Consider the following 18,515-nt stretch of genomic DNA (forward strand, 5'->3'; position numbering starts at 1 on the left):
TGTTGTTGACATAGGGTGTAAATTGTTGGACAAATTGTTTCCTAGGCGAGTCTTTTATTATACTTATTATATCATATTTTAAGCATAATAAGTTATTTACAAAAAATGTACATATTGTAATAATATTGTAATACACACACGCACACACACAGACAATTATTAAAAACTAACTGTGACACTGTGTAAAAACTATTTCGGGGTCCGATATACGTTGTTTAAATAGTTGAAAGCAACTTTCAACTTCCCAATAATATATGTCTATATATAAGGTCTATATATGTTTTCATTTTTCATGTTTTATTGTTTTTGCATTCACTGGTACATGCAGGTCAAACCTTCAAGCCTGCAGTTCATGGTGAACCCTTGCTAGTTCATTGCCATCTTTTAAACATTTAAAGTCTTTCGACAGTAAAAACAACGTTTTTTTCAGGTCACAATCATTTAAACATAAATGACAGAAATATTTTGTGTTCGTGTAAGCACTAAACCTTGAGTCACGCATTCAAAAGTGTAGGTGAAGGGCTACGGCCCTCATTTCCAGTCATACAGATGTTCTGTTTCTACTTACATAGCTTTACTTTTTTATTATCAAAGCGTTCGGCCTGATGGGTGATGACTTTACTTCAGGGTTTCCTGCTTTGTTGTTTGTCACATTCGAGAATAAACTAAAGATTTCAAGGACATAGAATTCTGAGATGCTGAAAGTGGAGAGGAAGAGTGACATAAAGAGGAAAGAAGTTCATTACCCAACTGAAAAGGAGGCAAATGGCTTTCATAGTCGCCATGGGAACAGGGTTTGCTCTCCTTGACAAACCTATAATAAGGTACTTCACCAGCCTAAGCACAATTATTGCATACTAAAAAGAGAAATATTTCTTTTCAATGTAATATGTGGTTGATTTTGATCCAGCAATTCAAGAAGGCTTCCACCCCTCTGTTCCAAATTTAACCAAATAAAACATTAAACAGGAAACTTTTCATTCCAATTATAAAGTAGATGACAACATTTGCATTTCAGAAACAAGGTGAATGAGAAAATAACTAGCTTTAAAATATGAGAAAAGGCTAAAACCAGAAGCTAAACAACTATAATGTGTGATTTAAGGTTTTTTCTATTTTTATGCCTTTAAAAAATATTGTAGATTTCAAAACCCAGATATTAATGCTGATACATGAGTTAAGCTGATGGCATTATGAATGGATTAATGCATTTATTGTCCTTGCACTGTGTGCAACAAAATTTAAAGTGCAACTCCTGTGGTAAAACACACACTTAAGCAAAACACCAACACAAAATACAAAATAACACACAACAAGCATATTCCACATAGCAGCAAGAATACATTTTTGCATAATCCACTGTGTACTGTGTATTATACAGCCCAATAAATAAAATAGAAAAATCTAAATACATGAGAAACAAAAACAGTACTGTGCAAAAGTCTTAGGGATGTTGTATTTTCACCCCAGTAAAATGGTTTTAAGAGAGTTTTTTTCTTTCACTATTGTGTATGAAAATACCAGTTTACACTTCTTTTAGCATTATGGCTTGGTTTCACAGCCAAGGCTTATTTTAAATTAGGACTATGCCCTAGATGAATTAAGATATTTAAGTCGCTTTTGTAAAACTGCCTATGAAGAATACATTACACGTTCATCTTGAGACAAAACAATGTTACTGACACACAGTATATTAAGGTTTGTCAGGGAAATTAATTTTTAGTTCAAGACAGCTCAAACATTCATTTTAGTCTGGGACTAGCCGTAAAAGCATGAAACCGGGCCTGTTTGTATTAATCCAGTAAGACTTTTAATACATAAAGAAAGTGGAAAAACTGAGACAAACTAAATATCAAAAAAAACTAAAGGACTGTGGCAATGTGTCCAAGATGCTTGAAGACACCTGCATGGTACTGTGAAAAGTTTCAGGCACTCGTGTAAGAATTCTGTAAAGAGTGGCTTTAAAAAAGTCATGTTTAAAAAACATTTTATTTATCAATTGACTTATATTATCTAAATAAGATCAATATTTGGTGAGACCTCACTTTGAGTTAAAAACTGCTTTCGTACAATTATTTGTCAGGTAGGCTATCTTTGCAGGTACGGTTTCTTCAAGCGTTTTGGAAAGTTCCAAAGTTCTTCTGGATTTAGTCTGTCTCAGTTTTTTCTCTTCATGTAATTATAAACTCGAGGATGGTGGTGAGACCTTTTTTCCATACGGAGCACCGGCTTGTCACACTCCTTGTGCATACAAAAATCTCATTGGATTATTACAAATAATGTAAAAAATTATGTTTGGAAATGTGAAGTGATATTTAATGTTGACACAATTCGGAAAAAGATACTAACAGGTTTAAAACCGTTTTTGGGGAGGTTAAAATACTAACATGACTAGACTTTACACCAACTTGCAACATCTACGAATACTGCCCACGCTATTTTGCAAAAAGTGCACAATAATAATAATGGTGAATAGTTCATTGATTTGGTTATTTGCCTAGTTTGTATATGCCCAAAAGTCATTGCTCTATTAGCTCCAGTTGCTGCCGGCAGTCCTCAGAGCTGGGTTGAGACTCGGGTCGTATACGCGGCTGCTGATCACACATTAAGCTGCAAGCTATGTGTAAAGGTTGCTCAGAATTAACCCAATCCAAGTCGAGAGGGCCACCCCAACCTGGGCAAATTGTTTTAAAACCTATTATAACAGCCACACTATTCCTTCTTATCAAGCCCCCAGCAGCTTCTCATTAATATTCCAGATATATGGCCGTGCACTCTGTATCATTGTCTAATAATGAGACGGATAATCACTCATTCAATTATCAGACCGTCAGCCCACGGCCGTGCCCGCCGGGTTAGCCTGGTGTTTTACTCAGCGGGCAGGGTGGAACAGAGAGAAGCCAGTCAGAAGGTGAGGATGATAGCATGGATTACAGCATATTAAAACCTTAAGACAAACAGCTCAGGAGGGTCAAATGTTGGTTTTGGTAGAGCAGATACGGGGCTTTGGGCGTTTGACTTAAGAAAGGAGAAACCTTCGGCTTTGAGCATGTGGCCTATAACCTTAACACATCGCATAATTCAGAGAGATATAAATATATATATATATATATATATATATATATATATTTACGAATAAACCTTCAGAGTTTAATGTAACCCGTGGTGTTTCTCACGTCGATTGTGTATTAATGTGTTTAGCAAGTCTTTTCTTCTGCAGGTTGACCCTGACCCCTGTATGTCACAAGCTGCTGAGATATCAAGTGCATTGTTAACTCCTGCTGATATTTGCAAAGCAGCCCAGGCAGAGGAGTGTGTCAAAACTGTCACTTTCTTGACACACATGCACAACTACATACAAGTGTGTTTCCCACTTGAACTTCTGTATTTACCGAGTGTTTGCTGTGAGCGGAGGTGGTCTAGCGAGGTCTGAGAGGGTCAAATCAAAACCTGGAAAAGAGGTGAAACGTTAACAAAATCATATAGAAACCGGCGCTTGATAAATTCCTGCATTTTAAATCAACGGAGGCGGCCATGGCAGTCGGAGAGCTTTGTCGGCGGCCCATTTTCTCGTCACAAGGCGCAGTCCCAGGGTCAGCGAAGTTACGAAAGTAATTAAAGCGGCTTGATTCAGTGCCTGCTGCAGAGAAAAGAAAGCAAGCTGTCATTCTGATTTAGAAAAATAAATTACAATTTTAATAAAGGGCTGTGGGATGGGGGTGCAGGAGCGTCTGGTAGCTTGTTAGGTCGGACTGGAAAGGCAACGGGAGGGGGTGGTCTACGTGTTTCTAGCTGCCTACTTATCAATAGTTGCAATTTTTTGAAACCACATCGGTATTACATTGCGAAGGCACAAGTGCCCTTAAAAAAAGGAAACCCGGGAACATTAACATACTGATTTCATGCGCGTGGCAAAGGGTCTGTGCCAATATCAGAGAGGACTCAGCACTCCTATTGTCTGCTAGAACTCTGGTCTCCTCTGATATGAAAATTCAATTATATTATAACTAGATCTCTCTGTGCGTTTTGACAGTCGACGGTAGCGTTTTGCCAGCTGCATCAGTGTGGGGGACCAGAGGGTCCTGATAGCGCTGAGGCAGCCTTTCAGCCATTGACATGTTTTTGGGGGACAAGATTACTTAAATGTGTCGCATTTAAGGAAGGAGAGTTAATCTAATGCATTGCCATTATCTCTCGCAGGTAATTCCAATACCACCCCCAAACTACGTGTTTACGCACATGCACTTCCTCCTCTCGCATTCCCACTTACATTACACTGCAATCAGATTCTCCGCTGTCTCTCCGCTTGGCACAATGTGTGTATATTTATTTTTTATCTAGTCATTGGCCCAAAAGAGCGACAGGAAGTTTTGGCTGACTGGAATGGTTTTCCCAGTGGCAAGCAGTTTTGAAGTGACTGCTCTCTGAGAACTTGTTTTATTTATTCTCAGTGCAACTAAGTTAAGTTGTTCTTGAATTGCCTACAAGCAGACAGTGTAAAGAAATATTAAGATTATGAAATAAATGACAAACAAGCCTGGTCAGTTGTGCAATTTAATGGACTGAACGCATAACATCACCGTTCTTACAGGTCGGTGCAAAATATGGCAATACTTTGTTTACTGTTGTACCTGGCAACTTCATTGAATGATTCAATATTGAATATTCAGGTAAACTTTAATGAACTATAACAGGCTTTAAAGGGCCAACAATTTTAATTCTGTCATCTTGTCAATTCAAACCTGTATGACTTACTTTCTTCTGTAGAATACAAAAGAAGATATTTTGTTGAATGTTGGTAACTTAACAACAGTGGAACACACTCACTTGCATTGGTTTTGTGTCTAGATTCCGCCGTTGTTGAGTAATCAAAATTCTTCAAAATATTGTAATTTGTGTTCTGATCTTTATCACTTTAATGGTCCAGTGTAATACATTTACTGACATCTAGTGATGAGGTTGCGAACTATAACCAACGACTAACTCCACCTCTCTCTTTTGAAGCGCTACAGTGGATGACACAGGACTAAGATGAATCATGTCCGTTCAGGGCTACTGTAGAAACAACATGGCGAATTCCATGCATAATAAAATGAAAACAAAATGCTTCAAGACTTACATAATATGTTTGTCAATACCATTTTTGTCAAAAGATCCTCCCGAACAATAACACATTGGATCTTTAAGACAGTGTATTAGTGGCAAGGTAAATGGAAAGAGGAAACAATATGTTTGTGTCAAAGAGAGTTTTGGGATAGTTTATAGTGAACATACATTAGGAATCTGCTTGAGTTTTCGCTTTCAAGAGATTTAAGTTCTCATTGTGTGTGTGTGGTTCTACTGTATGTGAGAGCCTTAAGAGAAGCCAAGACACAGGAAACGCCCCCCACTTCAACCCCGAGCCCTGAGACCTGAGAGTGGACCCCCCATTAACCCGGCACAGAGCACACACATACCTGCCTCCCCTCATTAGGCCGTGTTGAAGTACATGCTCGCTTGAAAGGAGAATAGAAATCCTAATTAGTATTCTCTGCAGGGCTACAACCATTAGCACTTAATTAGCACAGAAAGCAGCCCTCCTTCCGGGTGTGGGGTGGGGATTGGGGGGTATTGCGTACAATATTACGTACAATAACCCCCACTTGGCCCTGAGCGTTAAGCTTTTGTTTTGACTTAGCTTTTGTCTTAGCTTCGTGCACGGGTGCTCACGTGTTTGGCTGTATGTTCACCTGTACTGAGGCAGATTTTTAATGCTGTGTTCAAGTTGTTGGATACTGGTGCATGAGTAATGATGATTATTTTTTGTCTTATTGTCTATTAAAAATGCTGTCTGTGTCTGTAAAGAAAATATACATAGGCTATAAACACGTAGTGTATTCTAGCATTTTCTACCATTAATAATGACAACAAGCTTTTTAATGTTTTAAGAAGAAGAGAAAATCAGGATGAGTTCTGGGAATTTATCCTTTTTCCATATTCCTCTTTCAACTGCGGCCAAGGGCTGGTGCCGGCTCTCACTAAATCCTTGGTGTTTCGAGTCTGACGTCATCACACAACCATGTTTTTGGGCAATTTGAACAATCATTGGTAGTTTAGATGGTTAGAGGAAGGTTAGGGTGTGGGTTAGGGTGAAGGTTTCGCAAGACCAAGGATTTAGTCAAAACCAACGAGCCACGCCCACGGATCTGACTCGAAACCCCAAGGATTTAGTGAGAGCCGGCTGGGTGCCTCCTTTACTTCCTGAAACTTTAGAGGTAGAAAGCCATCATTTGACAATTTGGCCTGAATGGGTCGGCCGGCAGATTGAATGTCGTTTTCCCACCAGGCTTCTCCATCCAGCCCAGCATGGAGGGGGTTGGACGAGTAGGATTGGGCGTAATGTGCACAGTAAAATTAGCACTTTGATGGCAGGTAATGGTTTGAGATGAGTGCCAAAGACGTAGCTTTCCAAGAAGATCTCTCTTTTGCACTCTCTCCGTAGCTTTGCTCCTTTCCCCAACACACCTGTAAGATCAGACTGGGCCGGCCTCTGCTGTCAAGGCTGTAATTTGTCCCTGATCAATATAATTATACAATTCGAGTTGCCTCCTCCCGCTCAGATGGCCAGCCGGGTGCCCGTTTTCTGGGTGAGTAATCCCATACTGACATTAACCCTAAAAGCCCTTTGGATGTCACGGAGACCAGATGTAAAGCACACCTCACAATTGTGAATTTCCTTTAAAAAGTGGGGTTTGTGTGTAGACGAAACAATGGAAAATACACAACGCCTGTTTCGATGGGGTTTTACCCTATTCACTTTAGTTAATTAAATATATTTTTCTGAGGCAGAACTGACTTTCACAGTTGCATCTGCACCACACGGGACCCTTTTCATGTGCGCACGCCCGAAACCTTGCACGAGCCAAAAACACAAATATTCACAGTGGAAATGTGGTTATGGTTCTTCCGGAGATGTGAGTACCTTCGGATTATTCGTGTGGAAAGACAGATGTACAGGTGATGTACAGGTCACGACTAAACTATTTTTGAATTAGTATGTAAATGCTCGCACACATTCACATAGTTTACTTATGGGCACACAAGACCCATATATGAATATTCCTTACGCATTTAAATGTTTATTTCGTGAGTTTATGATATAATTCACAAAAACATTTTTCAACTGTGTTCCTGCCCTGCCCAGATAAATTTGCACGGTTTGGATTTGTACAGTAAAATTAATGGGTCGGATACTTGTTTTGAGGTTATATGCATTAGAAAATATGCATTAATTTTCACATTTGTACTGGCATTTATTGAAGTGTTTGTTTATTGAATTTTTGGTGCCTGGCCAGGCCACCTGTCCATAAAAAATCCCTGCCTCTGCCACTGGGGTTAGACCACGGGTATGCAGGACCACTTTTGTGGCATTTCAACTACCTGTTTATTCAATTCATACAAATTAAATTACATAATCAAATTCATAAAATCCCCCCATGTTTATTGAATCCCCTTTCATTTGCCCCAGGTTGCGTACTGACAGATGGGCGGTGAGAGCGGAGTTAAATGTCTTTATTAATCTGTGGCTGTCACTTTGACAAAGATGGAAATAAAACACCACTTACTGTCAGGAGCCATCAAGGCAATCAGAACAACAATTAAGGTCTGAAATGGATGAGTAGGAAAGGTCATCATTTATATGGCCATTTAGAAAGCATGTTTTCACTGCTGTGACTTGGCTGTATGCCATCACGTTCTAGACCTTTGCAAAATATTATGTGCTTTTGCACTTTTTATATAATTAAAATGACTCTGCCAACAAGACTCGATGGATGTCAAAAGCTTCAGTTAATTTACGTTTCTCTCCAGTTCTGTTTTGAGTTGTGAGATGATCCTTATACCTACTGTATCCTCAATAACATATTCCTAACAAAAGGAAAATCATTTTGTTTTTTTGTCTCAGCCTTTTCTTATTTATATGAAGCTTTTCGGCAGATCCAGGTCAGTTTTCCCTACCAAGTTTTGTAGTCTGCCATGTTGTCCATTCCGCTCAGCTATTTAAAAAATGTTGAATATCAACAATGGCTTTCACTGGGGCATTGTCAACTTTTGTATGAAGCAATCTTGGCTGAATGCGATGGCTCCCAGTGCAGGGAGGGCTCGGCTCGGTGCAGCTGCGGAATGGAAGACAACCGCTCGTCTGCCCTTGTCTCCGGGCTCAGAGTGACACGGCTGGAGAGTTTTACACGGCTTTTCCTACGACATCATCTGCACGTCCCCCTTTAAACATACAGGGAAGGTTCTAGAAGAGCGACTGTGCGATGGTGAGTGTATTTCTGGAAAACTGCAGCTGTGGGCTGGAGTATCATTTGTGAGGGGGGGCTGAAGGGAGGTGGGAGGTGGAGGGGGCTGTGTTAGCTTTGCACTTTGGTCTAGAGGCTGCACAGATTGTTTAGAGGATTTAAATTTTGAACACAGATGTTTCTGTATTTAAGAAGAAACAAATGTAGAAAGGTTGGAGATTTTGTGCTTTCTTAATGTTGTGTCATTGTTGAATCTTTGTGGCATTCCGGTTCTCATGAATTAATAACTGAGTGTTGGTATAAAACAACTACAGAATCCGATTATAACTAACAAAGGAATGATTTATGTTATACTCTAGAAAATATATATTTTTAACCAAACTACAAAGTCATTGCCAAAGCTTTTTTTTGTATTGAATAAATGATGCCATGAGCTGTTGAAGATGCAGAGCAGTTGTCTCTCTTTGCCACATGTGGTCCTTACGTGATGTGTGTAGCAGTGAAAGGTAGTCGAATGTCTTTGTCAGGCTGTCACAGAGAGGAAGCAGTTATAGTGTATGCAGCGCATCCCCTCCAGTGCAGCTCGCAACAGCTTGTATGTGCCATTGACATGTCAGTTTCCACGGCTATGAGCTGTCAACCCTACTGCGCCCTTCTCACCCCAGCGGAAAAAGAGAAAGTGTGAGAAGGGAATGTTTGTGTGCTGTATGGCAAAGTGCCATATGAGTTGTAAATGAGCATACATGATAAAGACGGATGGAAATGACAGTGATGCACACTGCTTTCGGAGCACTTTTAAATGGGTCATTTGGCATGAATGTTATCTTAGACATTGCATGTACTTCAGATGTACTTGACAAAAATAAGATCAGTCTAACCCATAGAACGATTGGAGTAATCAGTCAGATCGATAAGATTCGTTTGGGGTGTAAACATATTATAGGGTGAGTATTTTAAGTGTAAAAATATGAAGTCTTTAGGGTACAAAAATAGTCCACGGGTAAAATTTGATATGTTTTTTTGGTTTATTTTATCACAAAAGCTTGCTGCACGTAAGGCAAAAAAATCATCATTTAGGGAGGGTTGTAAATGCTACTTTCTACATTACTGGACTGAAATGGGATAAAAAGCTAAATAGAGTTTATAGGCCATCATTTGCATATTGTCTACTTCTAGGCCAGTTTCACTGACACGGTTTAAGGACTTTTTTTATTCGAATAAATTTATTTATGTCACTTTTCTTGAAATGCCTTAGAAGAATACTGTTGTGCATCTTGAGACAAAACAATAGAACTGATATATTTTAAGATATTACTGTTCAAATTATATTCAGTTAAGACAGGTCACACATTCATTATAGTCTGGGATTAGCTTTAAGACTTGTGTGTGAAACCGGGCCTTAAAGAGTTGTAGGTTTAATGTTACTATTTTGAAATAATGTTTTAAATCATGGTGTGAGGGCATAACTTTTTTTTCCAAGTAAACAAATTTGAGAGTTTTGAAACAAAACATTCTCTCCTTATAATTTTTCACGGAACAAATTTGAACATTGATCGTGTAGAAGAATAAATTGAATCTTGAACAAAGACGTTTTGTCGTGGGGATGTCCAGCTCTTGTGGTCCAGTATAGTCCTCTGTGTCTCCTCTCTGTTCTCTCTGGCAAGGTGAACAGCTTCATCCCCAGACACCCAATCCATTATCCTGTCAACAACAGCAGGTCTCTGCCACAGTTAGCAGCAACACTGGCCATAATGAAATCATCAGTAGTCCCAAAACTCATCTCATCGTACCCAAGGTAATTAATGCATTTAGAGGGCGATGGCTAACTCTTAATTAAATTATGCTTCTTTTAATGAGACCTTTATTCGGACTAAATTTATGTGCAGTATCTCCATTATCAAGTTCCTGCCGCTCAACAGAGATTTGTCATTTTCAGCCCAAATCACTCCCAGATTAACGTAATGAAGCACATGATTAATATATCAATTTATACTTGTTTGTTTCTTTCCTCAAGATTTAATAAATTATCCTCAGTAATTAGTTCTCCGGGCTTTTGGCATAGCCAAAACCTCAGCTCTTGCTAATGCGTAAAGTTTTATCATGACGTATTAATTTAAGAATAATTTATAGATAACAACTTCACGGCATTAATCATATTACAAAATTGGGGGTATTTAATGAATTAAAGATATACCATGCAAATTAATTGAGCATTTCCACAATATTATCTTAACTAATGAAGGACTGACGAAGCGACTGTTTTATTTTAAAAGGCACCAGATTAGTGGGATCTTAATTATCTTTAAAACAAAAGCCATCTGCTTGCCACATTTGGTGAAAAGCAAAATCAGACAACTCAGCATTCTGTGCTAAACAAAAAAGAGAAAGTTTCTATTGTTTTGGGGAAACTGTAGTACATGGAAATGATTCTGAAGATACATGGGGAATAATGGGTGCTGTAATTAGCCTTTCAGCCATTTTAGTCATGGCAATTTTGATCTGTTTCGGCAAGTTTATAAGATAGCATTAATTTTTTTTTTTGTTTTAGATAGAATTTAAAGTGTTCTTAAATAATGTAATATAGCAGGAGATTAACAAATGTGCAGAAATAATTCTAATTACAATCCATAATATAAATATATTTAAATAATTCTATAAGCATAAATCCCATAATCCCCTAGTAAAAAGGACTTTTACCATAAAGATAAACCATAATCATATTCCTTAACAGAGACATTTAGCTTGAGCTAATAAACCCTTAAATTCAAAGACAATTGCTTGTGCTGTTAGAATTTGCTCATGGATTTAATCAAAACTATATTTAATAATTTTCTGCTAAATTAAATTAGCAGTTCAATTAAAATTAGCTTTCATTGGGTAAGAATAAATGTAGTTAAAACGGTTTTCATTTAACGGATCATGTACCAAATGTGGTTTTATTAATGCTTCTCTAAAAATTTCCTCCTGAAAGTTAAAGATATTGTAGAAAAATGCTGTCATTGAGGAGCAAATAGGGGTTGTGTATTCAAACCATGTGCTGCATGTCTTAATGTCCCTGCAAATGATGTGTGCACATTAGCCTAATGCTGCATTAGATCAGAAGTCCTATTCATCACAGACTGGGCTAAAGGGCTCCTAAAACATTCGTTTATTCTTCCACTGCAACACACATCTCTTCTGCTCTTCACTCTAGTTTTCAACATATACAAATATATTTAAAAAAGGCTTTGCTTTCTTCTGATACAAGTAGGATGCAGAGATTATACTGACATTAATAAAAGAGAAAAAAGTTGGATAATACATATGATTCAAATCATGATATTCTATTATAAATCTTTAGTGTTTACAAATTTCTTTAGTGTTTTATGCAGATTATGGTATGTTTAACATGTCATTCATTGTAATTTAGCTGTATGATTTCTTTAACAGGCAACAAAGACATTTTATCTGACCACTATGAAAAATCAATTATACAACAAACTGTGGATAACAATGCTTTAACTTTCGATAAAAGAATACATCTTTCCTCAAGGTAACTGAATCAAATGTTTATGGAACAGACACTAAAATAAAATAGACAGCTCTAATACAATTTTAATACTCAATTTGAGCAAAAGTGTCAAAATCTGTCTCTGTGTGCTAAGGTTAAATATACACGACTCTGTTCTGTCATGCAGGGATATTTTCTTTTGACAAACATGCAATTTTGAATGATTTAGGCAGATAGACCCTAAGTGTTCACTTGTAATCCCAAAGCTTTCCATCATGAGTCAGTGGCTTTTAACTGCGGTAGCCTACTATTATTGTTGTTCATCTGATACTAGGTAATTGTCCTTCAAATGACAAAGCAGCCGTTTCTAAGCATGCTTTCGATGTTTGTTTTCGCTTAATATGTCAGTAAACAAATCCAGATTATAATCTGTCAACATTTTAACATGCAATATTTATTTGAATATGTATTTATTAAAATATCAACTTCATCAACTTTCAAATTGATGGAGAAACCACGCGCAATAATCAAGTTTATTTCCGATATAGTATACACAATTTATGTTGTTTGGAAATAGTTTTGATTTTGTTTGACTAGTTTTTAGTTCTCATCACAAAAGGCAGAATTGAATCTAACGCTTTAAGTATAATGTGCTATAGAAGAAGGTCAGACTCCAGTCTTGTCTTTTCTTTAATTGACCAGTGAATATTATTTTACCAGTGTCAGAACCAGAGGGTGCGCAACCATTCAGTTCAACACAATAGGAATAACAGACCGTGCTAAAATTGCATCTTAATTTGCATATTAGGTTAAAAATCATGCAAATCCCAATGAGACGATCTCCATTGTGCCTGCAATTGAAAAATCAGTCGGTTAACTCTGCCCTTATCCGCAGCCAGTGAGTTGAAACAAAAAAGTTATTGATATCTACGCTTACGAGGTTAAACACTTTAAGGCAATGGCTCGGGCACATGTATTTCATCTAAAAAAAATCATAATAAGAATTTATGATTTTAGGATCTTTTGGTTATTAGCCTAATCAAAGAGGCAGGCAGCTCGTGTGAAATGTTATAGTTATGTATATCTTGATATTAATTACTCAAATTAAACTTGTAAAATGTAATGTATTATTCAATCTAATCAGAAGATTTGTATATGCCTAAATATAAAATATAAAGTCATTTATATTTCCCATGCAATGTCATTTTATTGTAAAAGCTTAAATGTCTTGCTAGATTATACAGAGTTTTGCTGCATTTTTATTCATGTTCAAATTATTATTATTATTATTATTATTTTCTGGAAACGCCCTTTTCGTGATTAATAGAATGCGAAATAGAAACTCACATGATGGTTTGTTTGGATATTGCGGTCTTTGAAAGAACAATTTGTTAAAAATCCGAAATAAAATTGATAATTACATTAAACGGCCTTAAAGCTCGAATTTTCCAAGTCTGACATGCGACCTAAAGCAACAATTAACAGACATTCGACTGTTTTTCATCATTTTCTTTTCAATCAAAAGTGTTTCGCATATCGTGTAATTTCTAATAATCTTGTACATTGTGTATTATTTTAAACGACACACAGTGCCATTTTATTGTTTTATCTACAGCAGAATGACAGTCTGAGTCCATTCAGGTCATCGGAAAAGTCTTTGCTTATTACCTACTACCTACTAATAGAAAATTCACTGCTCGGCCATCATACACGTGAGTGATTTTCGAAAGCCTTGGGGCTCAGGGCTCAATGATGTTGAACACTGGCAGACTTTCCTGGTGGTCCTCGGCCTTTAGCTTACGTTAATTGGGAAATTTGGAGAACAGAAGCCCTCATTACCGAGCTCCGGGTAACTGGGAGTTTTCCTTTTCCCGCTGTCTCTTACATTTCCATAAGCAGATTACAAGAGGATATGTTCCTGAAACCACTCGGATAAATCACCGGTTTCGTGGAATAAGTCTCTAATGAGAACTTTTGTCATATAACGGATGGTGCCCTGCTATTCATATTCATGTAAAGTGACTAATGATATTTCTACAATACTTGAAAACGACAGAAAAGGAGACGCACCGAGTTATTTGGAATTGCAATATTTTTTCTGTCTTTTTTGGCGATGCTGTCTATTATTAATCACCGCAATGAGTAATTTATGTTGCTAATCTATTCATGTAAAGAGCGAATGCTATTTTTACGAATTTGTTTTAAACGAATATAATTTGTGTGCTGCAACCATAGCTCGAAAGGGCCAATTGTGCTTGAAACCATGAATTTTTATAATGAATAATTTATGCCATAGGCCTACTCGGTACAATGGTAAAACCTCTGACTGGGTAACATCGACACCCCATGCTTGTTAAGATGCGTTTGGAAAGCAAATAACAGAGACGTGTCGACGTACATGTTCAACAAATCGGTCACACATGGTAAAACTTCTCTAAATGGCCGAGTCGTTAGTGTGCGGTGAAAAGCCCATCGTGAATATTCAATACGTTAATCGTTCAGTCTCGGTGGCGTTGAATGTGTTAAATGATGGTTTTCGATGGACGATGTGCTAATAATGACCATTTGAAGGTGTAAGGTCTCCCCAGGAGACAGAAAATCTGCTCCAGGCTGCAATAATTTAAGTCGACTCGGGTGATTTTTAAAGGACGCAATAATAAGTCTTGTACCAGCCACAATTGTTTGTGTAAAATTAGGTAATTAATATTCCAAACCAGACGTATAACATTGTTCAAATCAAACAGTAAACATACACGAAAATGCGTTTTTCGATGAGCTGTGTGTAAATTATATTCTCAGCATTTTCTTTAGATAAATACAATTTAGGTCCACAGGGGGGCGATGATGTATTATTATTTTTATTGTAGGGTTGTTGTAGGTTATTTCACTCGATAAAACGATCTTCTCTAAAACCAAAAAAATAGCTTGTAATACTTTTTCATTTTCTTTTGTAACATTATCATAATATTATTTGCAATAAAGTTGGTATAAACTGTAAATCCTGTAGTATTCACTTACAAAGTACTATAAATGAAAGTTAAGAAAGTATGAAGTGAAAGTAGAGTTTTCATTTTGCAGATCAAACATTATAAACCAAATTATCTAAATCGCTTATCTTAAATAATACGATTTGTTTAGTTAAAAATGTGCACTTTTAGAAATACTTTTATCAATCTCAGCGCTTTAATTTCCCCAGTGATGCTTTAGTAGGGTTTTATGTATTATATCAGCGACTCAAACAATTTCATGTGTTAAATATAGAGAGACCGATGTATAGAAAAGCAAACATAAAAGTGAGCATTTGGTCTGAACAAACCACAGCATGTTTAGTCTACAGCTTACATGTCCTACTTATGTAAAAATACAAAATACAAAATTTAATTTTTAAATATTATATTTCCTATATGCGAACATATTTATTCAGAAAAGACGGCGTTTATGTTTAATGTAGTATACAAATAAATGCAGACATGTTACATTTCTAATTTATTTTGCATTTATTTCTCTTTGGTTTATGTTGTGTTTATGAGTTTACTTTGGGCCGTTTTTATTCATCTTTACAGGGCAAATTGTATTTCAAAATGTGTCCTGTAACTCACTGGAACAAAAGAGACAACTTTCACTAAAGTCAGGTAACAGTGACATTTTCTATTAGATAATCGTGGTGTTAAAACAATATTTGCAAAGTGATTACTTTTGTCAAAGCGCAAAGTGGTTGCAAGTGATTTTATTCCACTAAACTACATCCCGAAACGCACTGGCAGTGCACTTCTTGAATGGTAGAGCGTGAGGCGCTCTCTGATTGGTCGAAGCTGAGCTCATTGTTATGCTGTCAATCCAAATCACATGGCCGAGCGTCTATTAACAGCTGAGCTAAGCGCACAATTTTGCAGAGTTCCGTGGCAGAGCAGAGCAGAGCAATACACTCGGGACTGTTGTGAAGAAGTTTGAAAGACTCTGAGTGATTTTCACTTTACCAGACTTTAAGCTCTCTGAACTTTTTGACTGACAACTGGCTACTTTATTTTCAAATATCTCGACACTTCATCTTTTTTATTTCAGGTGTTCGTCACCACTTTTAAGTCGCTTGAATGTATAACATGATGGAAACCGAGATTAAAAGTCCCCTTCCGCAGTCCAACACGGGCTCGGCGGCGGGCGGCAAAAACAGCAGTGCCAACGACCAGGACCGGGTGAAGAGGCCCATGAATGCTTTCATGGTGTGGTCTCGCGGTCAGCGGAGGAAGATGGCACAGGAGAATCCCAAAATGCATAACTCTGAGATCAGCAAGCGTCTCGGTGCTGACTGGAAACTTTTGACTGATGCCGAGAAGAGACCCTTCATTGACGAAGCCAAGCGGTTACGAGCCATGCACATGAAGGAGCACCCGGATTACAAATACCGTCCCCGCAGGAAGACCAAGACCCTGTTGAAGAAAGACAAATATTCCTTGCCCGGCGGACTCTTGGCGCCAGGTGCCAACGCTATGAACAACGCCGTGTCGGTGGGTCAACGGATGGACTACTCGCACATGAACGGGTGGACAAACAGCGCGTACTCCCTCATGCAGGACCAGCTGGCCTACTCTCAGCATCCCAGCATGAACAGCCCCCAGATTCAGCAGATGCACAGGTACGACATGGCGGGACTTCAGTACCCGATGATGTCCTCAGCTCAGACCTACATGAACGCAGCTTCTACATACAGCATGTCACAAGCATACACACAGCAAACCTCCAGCGCGATGGGCTTGGGCTCCATGTCTTCGGTGTGCAAGACGGAACCCAGCTCTCCTCCTCCGGCCATAACCTCTCACTCTCAGCGTGCTTGTTTGGGAGACCTGAGGGATATGATAAGCATGTACCTGCCTCCCGGAGGAGAAGGCGCCGACCACGCTTCCCTACAGAACAGTCGGATACACAGCGTTCATCCGCACTATCAAAGCGCTGGGACTGGCGTGAACGGAACACTACCCCTAACCCACATTTGAAAGACTTAAAAAAAGACTATAGAAGTACTTCGGATACTTGAACATTTTGATTTGCAAAAAAGAATCGAAGTTCAATTTTGTTTTTAAAAAGAACTATTTTTAATCTCAACGAGCTGTCCGTTTTAAAGCATTTTATGACGACATATCGGGGACTTCATTTTAAGTGTTGCGCCAACTGAATGAAATGAATTGCAGAGGAGCTTTTTTATCATAAGCTGTAACGCAATCTACTTCTGTAGAAGAATATGGACTTCTGACTTATTTGCCGTCAGAGTTTGTCTCTATAAAAACGGCACGTGGCTTCGTGAAGAGGCTGTATTTCAAAAACAAAAAATGAAAGTAAAGTGGAGGGGAGAGTATGTTCACTCATAAATGTTTACACTTATTTTTAGAATGTCAGTTTTGTTGGCTGTGTCCAAATCTGTGTAGTCTTTTTGTTCTTCGTTTATGAACTAGGTTTTATTCAAATGGAAGACTGTGCTGGTCGCAAGCGCAAAGTTTGTTTTATTTATAGTAAGTTGTTTTAAAGCTTGTGAAACATTGTACGTTTTGTTGAAATGTTCTACTTTTGTTTTGTGAATCTTTCTGTGATGTTATTGCAGTATCAGGTTAACACATTATGGGGGACGGAAAGTTTTATTTTAAACTTACGTTTCTACTTCAGACCATCCTATTCCTTAACGAATAAATTTGTTTTACAAAAAGTTTCATGACTAGATATGGTTTATTTTCAGAAACGACTCGTTTGGCGTTCGGATCGTTTATGCGTATCGGGAAAAATGATTTAAAGTTGAAATAGCCAACATGAATTCTGTACATTTTAATTTAAATGAATACATTTAAAATTGCAAACGTAGAGCCGCATAAAGTTGCTGCTGAGAGATATGTAGCCTAAATCATCTGTACATTAAATATTGTTTAAAAAAATTGTATGCGAGTTAGACTAGTACTATTGCCGGATGATTATTTAAAAAGTACAAATCCTTGTATTAAATACATCCTCTGTACTGGCTTTAACGTCCTAAAAATGACAAATGACCAGAATCTTGTATTAAGATTTTGATATGTATTTAGGCCTCTTTGCCAGAAAACACCAAAGAAACAAGTCGAAAAATACACAAACATAATTACAGGAAAATAATGCCTCGCTTGCATGTTTACATTTTTTCAGAGTGTGTAATTTCCCCCTGCATTTTCACTTGATGATTCGACTGGGTACATGCAGTTCCGTAAAATTACCTGAATAATTATGGTTAGGTATTAATATAAAAAAATCACACCATTTCTCAAAACCAGACAAAGGATTAAATAGTTGTGATCATTGTCTTTATAGTCTAATAAGAGTTTAATACGAGGATTATTCCTGTTTCATCTCATGACGTATCGTGGCCAAATATGAGGTCAGAAGAAGGTTAAATATTTGCTGCATTATATAAAGCACTTTTAATATGAGAACGTATTTTCTCTTGGTCTGTTTGTAATTGCACATTCATGTTTTACTGTATTCTTTTATTGGTCCCAAGAGAAAGAACCCATATTGAAGGCCGCTACAGGCTGCCTCTTGTAATTAAATGTATTAACTTGTTAAGCAGAGAGGCATATGTTGATCATTATTTAAATCATATAAAGGCCTATTATGTTGTAAAGTAGCGATTAGCGGATAACAGTAGATGTTCAGAAATGTGTTTTACAGACAAGAACTTAAAACAGTTTATTTGTTTCAGAAATTAACTTGATTTCACAGTTTCACTA

The 18,515-nt window shown here is 37.6% G+C and overlaps 1 protein-coding gene across 1 annotated transcript; it reads left to right on the forward strand.

The window, feature by feature from the left end:
• Window positions 1-15,660: 15,660 nt before the first annotated feature.
• Window positions 15,661-17,461, forward strand: sox3 (SRY-box transcription factor 3). The gene has a single exon (XM_056770296.1). The coding sequence runs from the start codon at window positions 15,864-15,866 to the stop codon at window positions 16,761-16,763; it is 900 nt and encodes a 299-aa protein (XP_056626274.1). The 5' UTR covers window positions 15,661-15,863; the 3' UTR covers window positions 16,764-17,461.
• The last annotated feature ends 1,054 nt before the right edge of the window (window positions 17,462-18,515 follow it).

This window comes from Triplophysa dalaica, chromosome 16, assembly GCF_015846415.1.
Source record: "Triplophysa dalaica isolate WHDGS20190420 chromosome 16, ASM1584641v1, whole genome shotgun sequence".
Taxonomy (NCBI): Eukaryota; Metazoa; Chordata; class Actinopteri; order Cypriniformes; family Nemacheilidae; genus Triplophysa; species Triplophysa dalaica.